At 35.5% G+C, this 15589-nt stretch overlaps 3 protein-coding genes across 10 annotated transcripts in view; 2 read left to right on the top strand and 1 right to left on the bottom strand.

The window, feature by feature from the left end:
• Nucleotides 1-283: 283 nt before the first annotated feature.
• LOC117335898 (COMM domain-containing protein 9-like) lies at nt 284-11293 on the bottom strand. Of its 2 annotated transcripts, none has more exons than XM_033896166.1 (6): nt 11128-11293; nt 5408-5539; nt 5011-5095; nt 3829-3918; nt 2652-2755; nt 284-741 (listed from the first exon to the last, which is right to left on the bottom strand). In XM_033896166.1, the coding sequence occupies exons 1-6, from the start codon at nt 11134-11136 to the stop codon at nt 601-603; spliced, it is 561 nt and encodes a 186-aa protein (XP_033752057.1). In that variant the 5' UTR covers nt 11137-11293; the 3' UTR covers nt 284-600. The 2 variants fall into 2 exon arrangements, with proteins under 2 accessions (XP_033752057.1, XP_033752056.1); XM_033896165.1 differs by lacking the exon at nt 11128-11293 and adding an exon at nt 7463-7643.
• On the top strand, nt 7637-9609 carry LOC117335900 (protein hemingway-like). Its single transcript, XM_033896168.1, has 4 exons — nt 7637-7764; nt 8532-8625; nt 8763-8871; nt 9265-9609. The coding sequence occupies exons 1-4, from the start codon at nt 7751-7753 to the stop codon at nt 9408-9410; spliced, it is 363 nt and encodes a 120-aa protein (XP_033752059.1). The 5' UTR covers nt 7637-7750; the 3' UTR covers nt 9411-9609.
• Nucleotides 11294-11406: 113 nt separating the features above from the next.
• Nucleotides 11407-15589, top strand: part of LOC117335897 (nucleobindin-2-like) — a 40705-nt gene continuing 36522 nt past the window's right edge. For 6 of the 7 annotated variants that reach the window (XM_033896163.1, XM_033896160.1, XM_033896164.1 and 3 more), the window contains exons 1-3: nt 11421-11561; nt 12839-12960; nt 14152-14259. In XM_033896163.1, the coding sequence (XP_033752054.1) occupies nt 12853-12960; nt 14152-14259 (216 nt within the window). In that variant the 5' untranslated portion in view covers nt 11421-11561; nt 12839-12852. Of the gene's footprint in view, nt 11562-12838; nt 12961-14151; nt 14260-15589 lie in introns of all 7 variants that reach the window. The other variant, XM_033896158.1, reaches the window with a different exon arrangement.

Raw genomic sequence — 15589 nt, 5'->3', positions numbered from 1 at the left:
CATAGAAAGACCAACTAAAAATAACACCTTCAAAACCTTAGGAACCATAACAGAAAAAAAATTAAGTTACGTATCAGATTTTGGCCAGTATTGCCCGTTACATTACAGTGTAGCTGAAGTATAACAGACATAGCATGGTCTGGATTACTACTGGATAAATAAATATGTACATACTTAAAACAAAGTAACTATGTAATCATCATAGAAACTTTACACTTTCATGGTACAACAGATATACGTGTATCTGCTCTTTCTGTTACAACTCCAATTTGTTTAAATCAACTCCACATATAATGAGTGTGTAATAGGAATGAGTGATGGAAAATGTCCTGTCCATGCTGGGACTTGAACTAGCAACCTCTCGCTCTCTGAACCAACATCCAACCATTAGACTGGTGAGAAATTCACGCTAGCCTGAGCTAGTAAGATGACCTATGCTCTCCAATTTTACAAATACATGTGATTGTAGTGTACAGCCATCAAGTTCTGTAACATGAATTTTTCTGTCCTCTCAGCACTTCCATATTTCTTTGGAGACATGAATATTCAACACAGATGATTTTTGGTGACAACTTGATGAGTCATGAAAGTGAGGGTGTGTCACCGTTTAGCTACTGAGGACAACTGGTCACGAATTTTAGATAGTCCATCCAACATGGTGTCCAGTGTTTCTTTAGACAGTTCTACATTAACATGTTCAACCTCTGGGATTTGATCCACTTCTGTAGCATTTTCTTGTACCTAGAGGGAGAAATAAGTAAAACAACTTAAAATACACATATATATATATGTATATATTTTTTTTTTTTTCTAAAAGCGCAGTAACTCCTGTATTAATCATAATCATAATCATAAACACTATACAGTATATTCAATGTCAATTCCATGGAAAAGGATTTGCAAAATGCATTGTTTATAGAACAAGATTTTTGGAATGGATTTTAAAAGACCAGGAAATTATATTACAGCAAACAAAATTGAATAAAATTGTCCTTAAATTCTGAAAAAGACATATTTCCTTTATTACTGAATACAAGACATATTTCCTTTAATATCGAAGATAAGACAAACCTGGTATTCCCTTCAGTACTTTATCATAAACAACCAGCACAATTATCATTAACTAATAGATATTGATTATCTGGATGTACATTTTAAGTTCATTCCCTGATTAACTTATTGGGAAAATACCTTAGTATAGGTAATGCATAATTCATTAATATTTCCATTTTTGTGACTGGTCAATAATGTACAATTATCACATGTTGATGAGGTTGATACATGGTTTTATCGACCTCAGGTCAGTAATATCAAATTGAGTACGAAATCATTATGACGTCATCAAGTCAATACAACTTTTTGTTCTGCAATTTTTTGCTGGTATAGAGTCAATACGACTTTTTACAGGTTGTCACGTGTGATTGAATTGTCCAATGATAATATGCATATGATATGAAAAAATAATGCTGTATATTTTGCTCTAAATGACATCCTTGGGACAGACATCCTTGTGATAATGACTGAGGAAGTCTTACCTTCATTTGTAGGACACATGTTGGGACAGACACCCTTGTGATAATGTCCGAGGAAGTCTTACCTTCATTTGTAGGACACAAGTTGGGACAGACATCCTTGTGATAATGTCCGAGGAAGTCTTACCTTCATTTGTAGGACACAAGTTGGGACAGACATCCTTGTGATAATGACTGAGGAAGTCTTACCTTCATTTGTAGGACACATGTTGGGACAGACACCCTTGTGATAATGTCCGAGGAAGTCTTACCTTCATTTGTAGGACACAAGTTGGGACAGACATCCTTGTGATAATGTCCGAGGAAGTCTTACCTTCATTTGTAGGACACATGTTGGGACAGACATCCTTGTGATGGAGTCTGAGGAAGTCTTACCTTCATTTGTAGGACACATGTTGGGACAGACATCCTTGTGATGGAGTCTGAGGAAGTCTTACCTTCATCTGTAGGACACAAGTTGGGACAGACATCCTTGTGATAATGTCCGAGGAAGTCTTACCTTCATTTGTAGGACACATGTTGGGACAGACATCCTTGTGATGGAGTCTGAGGAAGTCTTACCTTCATTTGTAGGACACATGTTGGGACAGACATCCTTGTGATAATGACTGAGGAAGTCTTACCTTCATTTGTAGGACACAAGTTGGGACAGACACCCTTGTGATGGTGTCCGAGGAAGTCTTACCTTCATTTGTAGGACACAAGTTGGGACAGACATCCTTGTGATAATGACTGAGGAAGTCTTACCTTCATTTGTAGGACACATGTTGGGACAGACATCCTTGTGATGGTGTCCGAGGAAGTCTTACCTTCATTTGTAGGACACAAGTTGGGACAGACATCCTTGTGATAATGACTGAGGAAGTCTTACCTTCATCTGTAGGACACATGTTGGGACAGACACCCTTGTGATGGTGTCTGAGGAAGTCTTACCTTCATCTGTAGGACACATGTTGGGACAGACATCCTTGTGATAATGTCCGAGGCAGTCTTACCTTCATTTGTAGGACACAAGTTGGGACAGACATCCTTGTGATAATGTCCGAGGAAGTCTTACCTTCATTTGTAGGACACATGTTGGGACAGACATCCTTGTGATAATGTCCGAGGAAGTCTTACCTTCATTTGTAGGACACATGTTGGGACAGACATCCTTGTGATGGTGTCTGAGGAAGTCTTGATATCAACTCTCCAGTCGAAGTCTACCAGGCGTGGCAAGGACACTGAAATTACGTCGAATATTTATATCATCAGTAATTAAATAAATCATTGCAGATGATACCAATCTCTCACATAAGGAACTTATCTGGAATATATAGAAAACAAGGTTTATGGGAATCAGATCTAACATAAAGTCAGAAGAGAGGGACCATGCAAGATTCTATTGATATGAAAATGGTAGGTAGGGCAATGATGTGGAAGATTCAACTTGTAGTAATGTCGACAAGTTTTCACCCGAGGTGTGGACTCCTACAACATTTGATATTTTTGATAACCAGTGTATGAAGTTTCATGGCCATCCAATTAAATAAAGTCACTAGAGTGAGAACGTTGCTGGGTTATGTATCCTGTCCCCCCTAATCAGCATCACATTAAAGCCTGTCTAAGTTTTCATAACATATAAATTACGACAAAAAAACAAAAATATGTTTAATGATAGAACATATACCCTAATGATGATACAATGTAAGAATCAATACTGTAGTTTTTTATAATTGCAATTAAAACTAGGAAATTACCCACTGATTATAGGAAATCTCTAATGTGGTGCTTCACTCTCTATATGTAAATGAGTCAAAGAAAATATGTCTGGTTTGTTTTGAAGAATGGCTGACTTACAATCAAAGCATCAGAAAAGGAAACTTGATCAATGTACTGGATGACTGTAGAAATGTTCACTTTAGTGTTAATCATTTTAGCGCTTTGCTGGAAGCATTGCTGTAAATCTATATCTATATACTGCAGCATTTCAGATCTATAGTAGATAATACTGGTGCAGTTTGGTTTGGTTTGGTTTATATGGTTTATTTTGTTTAATGTCATATTAACAGCCAGGGTCATTTAGGACGTGCCAGGTTTGGAGGTGGAGGAAAGCCCGAGATAACACGGGGGAAAAAACACCTGCCTACGGTCAGTACCTGGCAACTGCCCCACGTAGGTTTCAAAATGGTGTGGTAATCCATTATCAGCAGATCTGTTAAGAATTGGTAATGTGCTTAAACCTAAGTGCGTGAAATAATGGTAGATATAATAGTAAAATTACCAACAGTGAGAGACAACTCTGTTCAATACATACCCTGGTTATTTAAGGCACTGTTTCTCCAGCTGTTCATATTTTCCATCATTGTTTTTACCAACAAATCTCTCAGATTTTTGTGAAAATTACCTGAAAAGATCATATGCAAATGATTATGTAGGCCATCTCTCAAGGTTATGCCATGGAATTAGACACAGGCCTTGAAGTAATTTTAGTATTCCATGTCTTAACACAATGTCAAATATTTGAGTACACATCATACCAGTCCTGCCAAATTGATAAAGCATTTGTATGAACAACAGAGCTAGTATTTCCTCCTCTTTATCTAACCTAAATGGTAAGGATTTTTACATGATCAACACAATTTTCCAGGCAGGTCATATATGGCTTACTTCAGTGTTATTGCTTACCAACAGGGTCCTAAATGTGCAACAGGAATGGACAAATTGTAACAACTAGGGCCCAGTTGTTGAAAAGGTGATAAGATTAATCAAATGATTAGTAAAAAAAAAATGAATCCTCCTTCACTTCAGAACCTGAGTGTGTGCACGTGTATTCCTTAAAATAGACAGGAAGGATTTGACTGACGAGTGTTTCATCTAATTGGTCAAGTTAGTTTTACCACAAATAATTTTATCAGGATTTTAAAATTGTTCTTAAACTGTGATTAGCCTAATCACCTTTTGAACAAATGGGCCTAGATTGAGACTTAAACTTGTGACCTACAAACTCCAGATGGATGCTGGTCACCAGCATTCATCCCATTCCAGTTCCACTGCATTCATCCCTAGGCCGCCTCCAACAAAGACACTGACCCCAAAGACACATGAGACTCTATATCACCTCCCATGGGTATTGATATAATTAGTTGGGGACCAAATTTAACAGGACAGGAAGAACGACCAGACCAGGACTTGAACCTGGGACCTCCTAACTCAGATGGATGCTCTAACCGTTTGAGCTATATATACCTTGGCAATGGCATTCAGCCCAGTCCAGTTCCACTACATTCCTCCCTCCTTAACCAAAGTCATGGACTCCGAAGGCATCCAAAAGACCCTATACCACCTATTTTGAGTATTTTAGTTGAACATCAATCATAACAGAAAAGAAAAAATGCAACAACCAGACCTGGACTTGACCATAGGACCTCCTAATTCTAAACAGACGAAGTTGTTAACTAGCTGCAGTAATCAATTGATGTTGTATGTTGGGACTTACTGGGAAATAGAGCCTGTAGACTGGAGGGGGTCGTGTCTCCATGGAATACTGCTGTCTTTAACAAGGCACCAAGAGACCGCACCAACTAGAGAATAAAAAAAAATATCTTGAAATGCACCAGTATGGTTGTAAGTTAAATACAACTGTATCAAGCAACAAAATTTGCAACAGAAGTACAATTGTACATTTATCCAGGGAACTATCTAGATATCAGTCCGAGTAAGGGGACATCTGAATAATAACTCCTCTCTAAGCTACTTACTGGATACATATACAGTATGTTTAAATGACCATAACATTATCTGTTATTCCAAAAATATTATTGACAAATTTTAACCTATTCATAAATGAAATTACTTATTTGTTTTTCATAAGAATTTATTAACAGTTTAAGTACCTGTCTACTCTTGTGTGGGTCGATAGAGAGGACGTCCCCCACACTGGCTAACACACTGTCAGAACATTGGGATTTGTCTCTGTGTATAAAGGACTCATTACAGATCCGTAACACCACATCCTTAGAAGATGCCTGTAAATCAAAGAACAATAATTTACAATTTTGTTTCTTGAAAGAAATCTATATATTTTATCATAATATAACTGATTAAAGCACAGTGTGATACATTCATTCAGCATATTGAGGCAAGCATGCACCATGATGTTATTGTAGCGATATTGCAAGTTTTTGTTGTGATATCCTTCTAGTACTTCAGTACTTCCAGTAAAGAAAAAGCGAACATCCCACCATCTGAAGAAGATGGGCAAAAAATATGTTGAGCAACCACCTGGAAGAAAGCATGATCTCTATATAGTGCTTAACACCAAGTAATTTAAGATAAGCACTTATGAGTCTCCCTCCCTCTGTTATATCTGGGTGGGAAGCTATGATGTCACACTTAGTGTAAGAGGAAATTCCAAAAAACTGTTTCCACATTGAGCAACTTCAGTACAAAGAAGAAAATTTGGAACTCTCTACCAGAGTCTGTGATATCCTCACCAAATAGAACCGTTTCAAAAATAGACTATAGAGTTAAACTTTGGGAAAACCAAGACATTGTATTGTATATGATTTCAAGCCCAGTGAAGAGGATTATTTAACCCTGTACTGGAAATAAACTTAAGGAAACAGATTATTCAGAAATACCTGTAGCATGAGCACACCTTCATATAGCTCAGAAGCCACCTATTGACAGATAGTAACTACTCAGTGCCTTGTCACCTCAGCTACTATACTTTGGATATTGAGGACATGGAAATGAATGTGATTTTGTAATGTTTCTTGCAGTTTTTTACAAAACAAAATTGATAGGTTTACATAATGCATAATAAAGTAAGAAAATAATTTATCTTTTTTGAAACGAGAACATGGCAGCCTCGAGCTCGTGAACACCGACAAAGTATGTGATAACTTATAATGAAAACGACAAATTTCAGTTTTGCCAAAATTCATCTGATGGTGTCAGACATTGCATCCGGCAACTACCCCTTCACTTTATTTAAAGTGCTTCAGTACACTTGTGCTGAGTAAGATTTGTGAAATAACGAAACGATGATGAAGAGATAGTTACAGAAACATTAAAAACAGATATTTCAATATAAAATTATTTGAATTATATTAAATGACCTTGTTTATAATTGGTATATGCTCAGAAACTATAGAATTCATAGAGCTCATATTATCTCAAATATTTGATTGTGAAACAGTTACAATTAGTGTTCATCTATGCCATGCCATGCTTACATTGTTTTTGTTCAAATAGTCAAAATAATGTTGTATTGATGATTTCATGATGAAAATGGATATTTATATTAATGTTGTAAAACCATATAAACTGTCTTATTTGAGCTTTTTGATATTGTTTTTTTTAAAGTCTTGCTTGACATAGATAAACACTAATACAATGATATTATTGCAACTATTTCACACACAAAATATCTTAGATAAGCTTTCTGAATCTTTACAGTTTTACATTACACACAAAAAGGCGTGTAAGTTAACCAGATGAAGACTTATTCCATGTGTGTCTTGACGCAGACAAACCGTTACCTGTGTACGTGCGTTGCCATTCAGTCCAATCGTTCGTCGACTAGTCAACTTTCCTCAAATTTGCATACAAGAGTTGTTAGCTTAATTTTACTCATCGACACCCAGTCATACAATAAGTATATACTCTTTTAAGATTCCGTTATTATATTTGATGATGTTGAATATCTATGTTGGCGTAATATGGGAACTACAAGTGTCATGATCCACTTTAAATCACTACGGGGGGGGGGGGGGGGGGGGAGTCGCACGTCCCTCAAAGCTTGAAATCCTGACGATACACAATAGCTTTCAAGAAATCTTACAAAACAACCCAGGTAATAAGCTATCAGGAGTGAGTCCTTCCAGAGTGTTGTTTACAATAACATGTTTCGTCTGCGAAATGACTGAATTAAACACTTGCATTACCTGAAGAAGGGCCGAAAGGGCGTCAAAATCACAGTGTGTCGCCATTTTGTAAATCACGTGACATCTGTTTATATCTCAATCGATACTCTTATGTTTCGACCAATAAGAAAGTAGAAATATGGTCAGATGACAACTGAGCTAATTTTTCCTTCAGCCAATCACCGCTCAGTTTTTGTCACGTGCAAAGTAGTACCGATTGCCCATCGGCGGGAAGTTCAGTCGTCTGCGTACCGGTGACAAAGAAGCAAACCATCTCCGTGTGTAGTATCACTCATCTAATTTATCAACATGCCAGGTGAAAAGTAAGTGTTAAACTACTGTAAATGTGTATGAAAATATTATCGTATTTGCAGTTTCTTACTTCTTGTTAATATTAAGAGTGTTTCATTGAAAATCTAACAAGGATTTTGTCTGTTAACTGTTTCCGTTTACACAAAGTGAATGAGGCCTTTGTTCTGTACTATGGAAAGTACGGAAAAACCACTTGTTCATTGTCTATGTTTCCTGATAATGGCTGGTATAGAACATTTTTTTCTTCAAATGTACTAGTTCATAGTGGAAGAAAAACATGTAGTGTTGTATTTTCTACAAATGTGTTTGATCGAATAAAGCTCACTTACGATAATTTATGAACACCATTGCAAAAGATGGCGCCATCATGCTTGCGGCCATGCCGGTTGATGGAGAGTCCAGTTTCGTTTTACCTTTGGCTATTTTGATTCCCGGCGATTGATCTAGATGAAGATTTTTTTCTTTGTGTTGTTGAAATACGCTACTTTTAATGAAAATATCATGTCTTTTCTGTTTTACAACAAATTCTGATCACAAAAGATTTTTGCTCAAATCCTTAGGAATGTTTTCATAACGAGGAATGTTCAACAAAGGTAGAGACCGATACTTCGAACAAATTGAGTTGAAAAAGTGATATGTACACATTGATTTGACAAAAAAGAAATGACGAGGTAGTCTCGAGTCGTCTGCTAGGCCATTTTTCGAAACTAATTGAATTCTTTAAAATAGACTATAGTTATTGCAATATAAAGATATTAACACGACTATTATTTCACAGGGAAACCGTAGCTGAGACTGTAGAAACCCCAGAGGTTGCAGAGAAGAAAGACGAAGAGGCAACAAAAGAGCCAGAAACCACAACAGAATCTACGGTAGGACCTGGCTTATAAATGTTAACAAGTTGTTTTTTCCAACAATATTCAGACAAGAAAAACACGCAAGTGGAAATTTTTTTTAATCACTTGTTCTACAGTACATTTTAATAATTTATAAAAAATGTATTTTATAGGAGAAAAAAGAGGCTGAGAATGGAGATGAAGCAGCAGACAAAGAAGAATCTGCAGATTCAACAGAAAACACCAATGAGAATGCCAATACAGAAGAGTCTGAAACAAAAGGTAATTAAAAATCAGTTTCTACTGCAATACTTCCAACAAGTTAAGTCGACATAATGGTCAATATTATTAAAGCCATTTACTGAAATTCAGCAATGGCTGTTTCTGCACAAATAAGTTTTGCTGAAGGTTTGTGATCACAGACAAAAAGTAAATAACGTCTTAGTGGCCAGACCAAACAAATTGACTATTGAATGTCATTTCTTTCCTTGTAATTGTAGACAATTGCTTACTTGTTTGCTTACTGGATCTTGCGCAAGTGTATGAAAAAATCAAAGGGGGTGCAACTTTTAACCCAAATATGTACAGGAAAATAATGCCACTCAATCCAGTTCTGCAGTCAGATAAATTAGTATGGAATGGTACAACATATTAATTAATCCAATTCTTTTACAGAGGCAGATGAGAACACAGCAGAGAAGAGGTCTACTGAAGAGGAATCGGAAGACGCAAGTCCGACCAAGAAAGTCAAAGTTGATGAAACAACAAAAATTGAATCAAATGACAATCAGGCACAGCAAGTGGAAGCTGCATCAGCATAAAAATGTGCAAATCATTAGTAACATTCATTCATTGTATAGACCACTACATCATGTCATGTGACAAATCTATTGTAGCATAGTGAACTCAATCATACAATACACTATGCTTATTTAAATTAAGAATCAGGAGGAGAAATTGTTTCAGGTGATTATTGTTGGTGTTTATATTGTAATAAATATCGTCTCTTATTTTCATTACTATTTTCGTTGTTCTTAATTATTTACTGAAGTATTTCAAAACGAAGGTGAATATAACCTACTAAGCCTGTCACTGTTATGAACCCTTGGATGGGGCTATTCCTGTTAAAAATCAAACTAATGTGAGGACTATAGAATGTGAAATAAAAAAAAAACATGAATTTAAAATATACCCAGAGAAATTTCTCGTGGGTAAAGCTTTTCCATATTTTTGGGAGTCCTCAGATATTTTACTGGAATGGCCCTGCAAGACTGATCAAAGCAAAGCTTGTTTTGCTCTGGCCTGGTCATAGGTCATGCCAAAGGGTTTAATTTATTGGTCATCTTCAAGATATCCAGCTTTTCCAATATCTACTTGTAATAATGCATCAATTGCTGAATCTAGCATTGTATCATCAAGATTCAAGGGTTCAAAACATAGTTGCCAATATATTTTCTGATCCAATAACCTTGTGCTTGTTTAACAGCAATTTGTTGTGACATTACCAGTCGCATCTACTATAGATACATTACCATTGTGATGAACAAAGCATAGAGTTCTAATTTATTCAAAGGCTCCGAAGAACAAAAACTTTTTATTTCAAAAATACATTTAAACTGGGAATTGCTTATGGCTACTTTTGAAACCTCAATTGCTAGGACTATTTCAATCTAATTATAATCTAGATGGTCACTTACTCCGTTACATGAACATCTAACATCCCATGAGGGGTCACGTCAGGTTGACCTTTTGGATTAGCCAATCAAATTTCTACTTCCAGAATCTTGGAAGTGAATTTTGTATGTCCGAATTGGCATGACTAGAGTACATAGTTTGCATAATGTCAATTTGTTTCAAGTCATCTCGTCCCACAAATATATACATCTGTGCTGAAATGGTTTGCTTCAGATGCATACTGTGACGAAATGTTTTGCTTCAATTACATCGACAATTGACAATTCGTCCTGAAAGTGAAATACACACATCTCAAAGGTCATCAGAACGTGACCCCTTATGGGATGTTGTTAGATGTTCATGTAACGTAGTGATAATGACCATCTAGATTTTAATTAATAGATTGGGACTACATGTATTTGAATTGGAAAATTGATACTTTGTAGAAATCATCTCTACAAACAAATAAGCCATGATGAAGATTTTATTTTAGATATACATTGTATATAAAGTCTCTCTCCATTTAAAAAAAACATTTTCAGTCGGTTTTAAAGGTTTTTTAAATACAACAAAATTCACCAACTTATAAAATAATTCCTTTATCGGGAGCAAAAAAAAAAAAGAGAGAAAAAAAGTTATATAGATTGCACCCAATAATAAAATAGATATCACAAAATTACACCGTTTCGTTCAATTAAGTTTTCAACGACACAACATGAATATTAACCAAGACCTTGAAAGAGTAAACTGGGAAAACCCCAACCAGGTGATGTGAGAAATAGGCTTGTTCCACAACATTACTGAATGAAAAATGAACTGGTAATATTAGATGTCTTGTAAAACAATGCTGTCCAGGAAATGCACCGGTAACATGCCGTGTCGCTGTCTTGAATCATGTAAATAAACTGTTGACTAATGGGAAACAACATCATTAAACCAAATCCATTATCAAATCCGTTTTACATCACTGATTCTGCTACGCCTACAGCCTCAGGATAATCTATCAGAAACAACACCGGAGGCTGCCTCAGGCGTGAAGTACGTCACGCAGAGTGGCTTCCCTTAGTCGTTTTTATAAGTCGTTTAATGATTGGTTGATTTTGTTACACTGCTGCCAATGAAAAAGAAGGTTTCACATAACCACCGACAAGAGCAACATCCTGTACAGAATAACATGTACACGTCTCACTAAAAGTTGTCAACACGAGTGTAACCGTATGGATATCTGTAAATAGTGAAATCTGATAAAGAAGCCAAGAAGTGAATCCAAAGAATATCAGAAGTTGAGGCGTAGACAGGTAAAAATGGGTTCGAGATCGATTGAATTGTGTGTTTATATAGAGACAGCTGTCCAGTTTGTGAGTTGAAGACCAATATTGACATAACCCTGTCTCTGGTCATGTAGGACCCTGTAATCACAATTGTACAATCCGTGCATTGCTACAGAAATGATCCAAATGTAACAATACACGACTTGCTTTGCTGGATTAGTTTATAGAGAATCAGCGTAAAATTAAATCAACTTTCAGTGGTTTCTGTACAAAGTATAGATATTTATAAGTGATGGTGTGTTCCATATACCTGTAATAAAGTATATTTATATCTATAAGCTAATGTTGCATTCACTGTAAGAAGATAAAGATAGAGATAGCATAATACCTGTATACACTGTAGTAGGTGGATGGACATGTCAAATATTTGGCATGTAATCTAGTCTTTTAAATATAAGATTTTAAGTTTCATATAGAGATTTTCAACATTAATTATCGGATATTTACATTTTTGTTATTCATGGAACAGGAAGAGGTTTGACAAGTAAAAAAAGATGTAAAGATCCGATAGTCAATTTTCAAAATCATGATAGAAACCTTTGAAGTCTTGCCTTATAAGACTTGCCAGGAATCGAACCTAGGTCCTCGGCTTGACAATCATTCAATGGCTATATCAAAGCATGCATGCTCAGTATATATGAATACATGTACTTTAGTATAAGCCACACTGACAGAACATGATTAGTCAGTGAGACAAAACCTAGCAAAAGGAGGAATCATGTAGGCAGTAAACCAGTAATGATAACCAAGTTACTAACACACTAACTGACTGTGGAACACCATTTCTGGTATCAAATCCAAGATTGCAGCATGCTAATCCAGTGACCCCAGCATAATAGAAGCATGTTCAGTCATGATCAATTGCCAGTTGGGGACAGCTGGTAATAGCTTATGTACAAGCCACATGCACTTATCTAATAAGTAAATTAATAGTGTTATGATATGGGAGGGGTTTGGGTACTCAAAAGAATGCTTTAGTGGTGAAATATCTCGTAATGTGAGGATCAAACTGCACGGTCTGTGGATACTTGTTGCAATTAAACAAGATTATAGGCGTTAATAGTAGCATGATATTTCAGCAAAGTAACTTATTATATGGTCACTGTAAATAAAAAGTGTAATGTATGTACCATATCTGGAAAATAAAAATTTTAAGTTAGATAAAAAAAAAGGGGGGGGGGGCAATAATTCATCTATAGCCTGTTGTTTTACTCACTATGAATTTTCATAACTTTCATTTTCAGACGTTGCTGCCAAAATGAAAACACTATTGGTGTTATTTTTGGGATTAACTTGTTTATCTGGTATAATCTGTCCACCTGTACAAACACAGCCAGAAGAAGGTGGAAGTGAGAATGACGATGAAGTAAGTAACATTGGTTTTTTTTTTCTAGTTCAGCCTTCCTGTTCCATCTAGAGTCATCTCCTGTGTCAAAACCAATTAAAATAACCATATCTGTCAAGTCTCCCATTTTAAGTAAAAACCTCCAGTATATAAGTCTCCCCACCACCACCACCACCACCACCACCACCAACTGCAATTCAAATACTGTTTGTCAAGCAATCAGTTTGTAGAATTAGTTGCAACACAAAGTAATTATCTGTACATTCTTGGCATGTAATTTCACATCTGATGGGGACTGTGATTCGCTGAATTGACTTGTTTCAGTAAATTTGAAAATATCTAGCTATAGTGTAACATTCTTTGGGGGGTTTCAAATTCTATAACTTTGGTGGTGCATGAGGTTATAATAATAATGGTAAAATTTATATAACATAACAGACTGCTTTCAAAGCTGGAGATCGTCAGTTTTCCTGTGTTTACCCTTGACAGATGTAATTAAAACTCCCATGTTTATGTCCCTACCTTACACATCAATCAAAATTTTGACAAAGCATATTGTTCCTTGTCTAACTGTTTGTCAATTTGTTAATAAGTTGAATAAAGTCTATTACATACTGTACACGTAATTGATCAGAAAACTTGGTAATTATGTACAGTATACAAAGACAGAAGCTGATATCAATTAAGTGAAATAAATTCTATACAAAATACATGTACTATTAGTGACAAACTTCAGTATTCAAATAAAATGGGTTTTTTTCTAAATTTCAAAGCTTAAAGGATGATAATATAATAATGATTAAGATATGACTATATCACAGCAATAGTTAGTTATTGGTTATTTGGTATTCATCAGCCACCCATTGTCATTCTCAAATCCCCGGGGACCATACAACTGGAACTGCCATTTCAGCGCAATCAGTTTACACTTGACATTTCTTGTACTGCCCTACAACATGCTGATTTACAGCTGAGTTGACTGTCTGTAACAAGACTCAAACTAGAGTCTGTTCACCCTTCAGTCACGTAGACTCAAGCCCTACCACTAGACCACAATGACTCTGTGGCATGTGATCATGATTTCTATATACATGTATATAAATAATATTGTATAATATTATTATTCAGGTAAGCTATTATCAAATTGCCTGCCAATTATTTAAGAATTTGATCAAAAACTTCAATTTATGTTGAACTTTTTTACCTTTGCAGCACACAGGTTTGGAATATGATCGCTATCTGAAGGAGATTATTATGGTACTTGAAGAAGATCCCCACTTTAGGAAGAAGTTGGAGGAGGCCAATGTTACAGACATAAAGGTAAGTGTTTAAACAGCAAAAATATAGTGTATCATCTCGTATAAGTTACCATATTATTATCAATTAATATGAGTTAAGGAGCAACAGCTCTATCACTAAATAAAGTGTGCAAGGATATATGGATAGATAGAGATAAACTTAACAGCATCTTGCTGGGTAGTTTGGCTTTAATACATGAAGTGTTGGCTAGTTTCAACACTAATGGGTGTCGTCACCAAGTAAGACATTGTTATGGTCTTCTCAACCTATTGATTCATCTAGATCTGCAACTATGACTGGACACTTTAAATTCCTTATGGAATCTTGTCTGCTGGGTGTCACAGAACTCTACTGAACTTTTTGCACGAACGTGGGGTCTCCCACTCCCTTTATGGACAAGGATATCGTTCTAAAATATCATTAGTAGAAGATGGAAGGAGATACATAAGGATTGTAGCAACTTATCAGTAGAGTAACCTACTAGAACATCTGAAAAAATAGGTATTAAGATTTTAGACTTTGTGGCAAAACCTTACTTTGCATGAAAGCCTCAAGAATCTAAACACAATTCAAAACCCTATTGTTTGTGGAAATTTTTTAAACTTTGTTTTCAATTTGGTAATAAAAATGAGAAAGTAAATGAATATTGGCATCTATATATGTAATCAAATTAAAACCAGTGTTTAACATCAACAAAAACTTATATAAATATTTTGTGTATCACACAACTTATAATCATTCAAAGGTTTTTATTTATCAAAAAGCAGTAGATTTTTTATATCCAGCTGATACAATTTAAAATGGTTTTTTTTCCCTATTACATGTAGAGTTAGAAAATCTATAGATGAATAAGATTAGAAGCAGATTTTGATGGATGTAATTTTAACAGACTATCGAGGCTGCCACTATAAATAGAAATGTGATACATGGCAGATTACAATCTACGTCAGTCATATCTATACATGTACAGTTTCACTATGGATATGATAATTCAGCGATGAATTGTGGAGCAGTGCTAATTGACTGGATTACATATAAGTTGATGTCAGGGAAGTGTGATCCACAGTTTGTCTATCTGTCAATTGTAAGAATCAAACTAGTAACGGTCACACACAGTTGTTCCTGAGGGCTTTTTAGGAGTGATAATAAGTCCAACTATCAATCAAAATCATTTCATGTATAGACCAAATTCACAAAATTGTAATTTTAATCATGAAAATTTTCTTCCCATTGAATGCACTTATTTTCTTTCCAAATTGAGCCTAAAAGGAATGTGGTGGAATCATGATAGGATCGTGACCCTTGGAAAGAAAGATGAACTAATTTGGGCTGATCAATGGTTATATGTACC

This window comes from Pecten maximus, chromosome 10 (genome assembly GCF_902652985.1).
Source record: "Pecten maximus chromosome 10, xPecMax1.1, whole genome shotgun sequence".
Lineage (NCBI taxonomy): Eukaryota > Metazoa > Mollusca > Bivalvia > Pectinida > Pectinidae > Pecten > Pecten maximus.
Note: the sequence above shows the minus strand (reverse complement) of the source record. Positions and strands in the feature narration are given on the sequence as shown.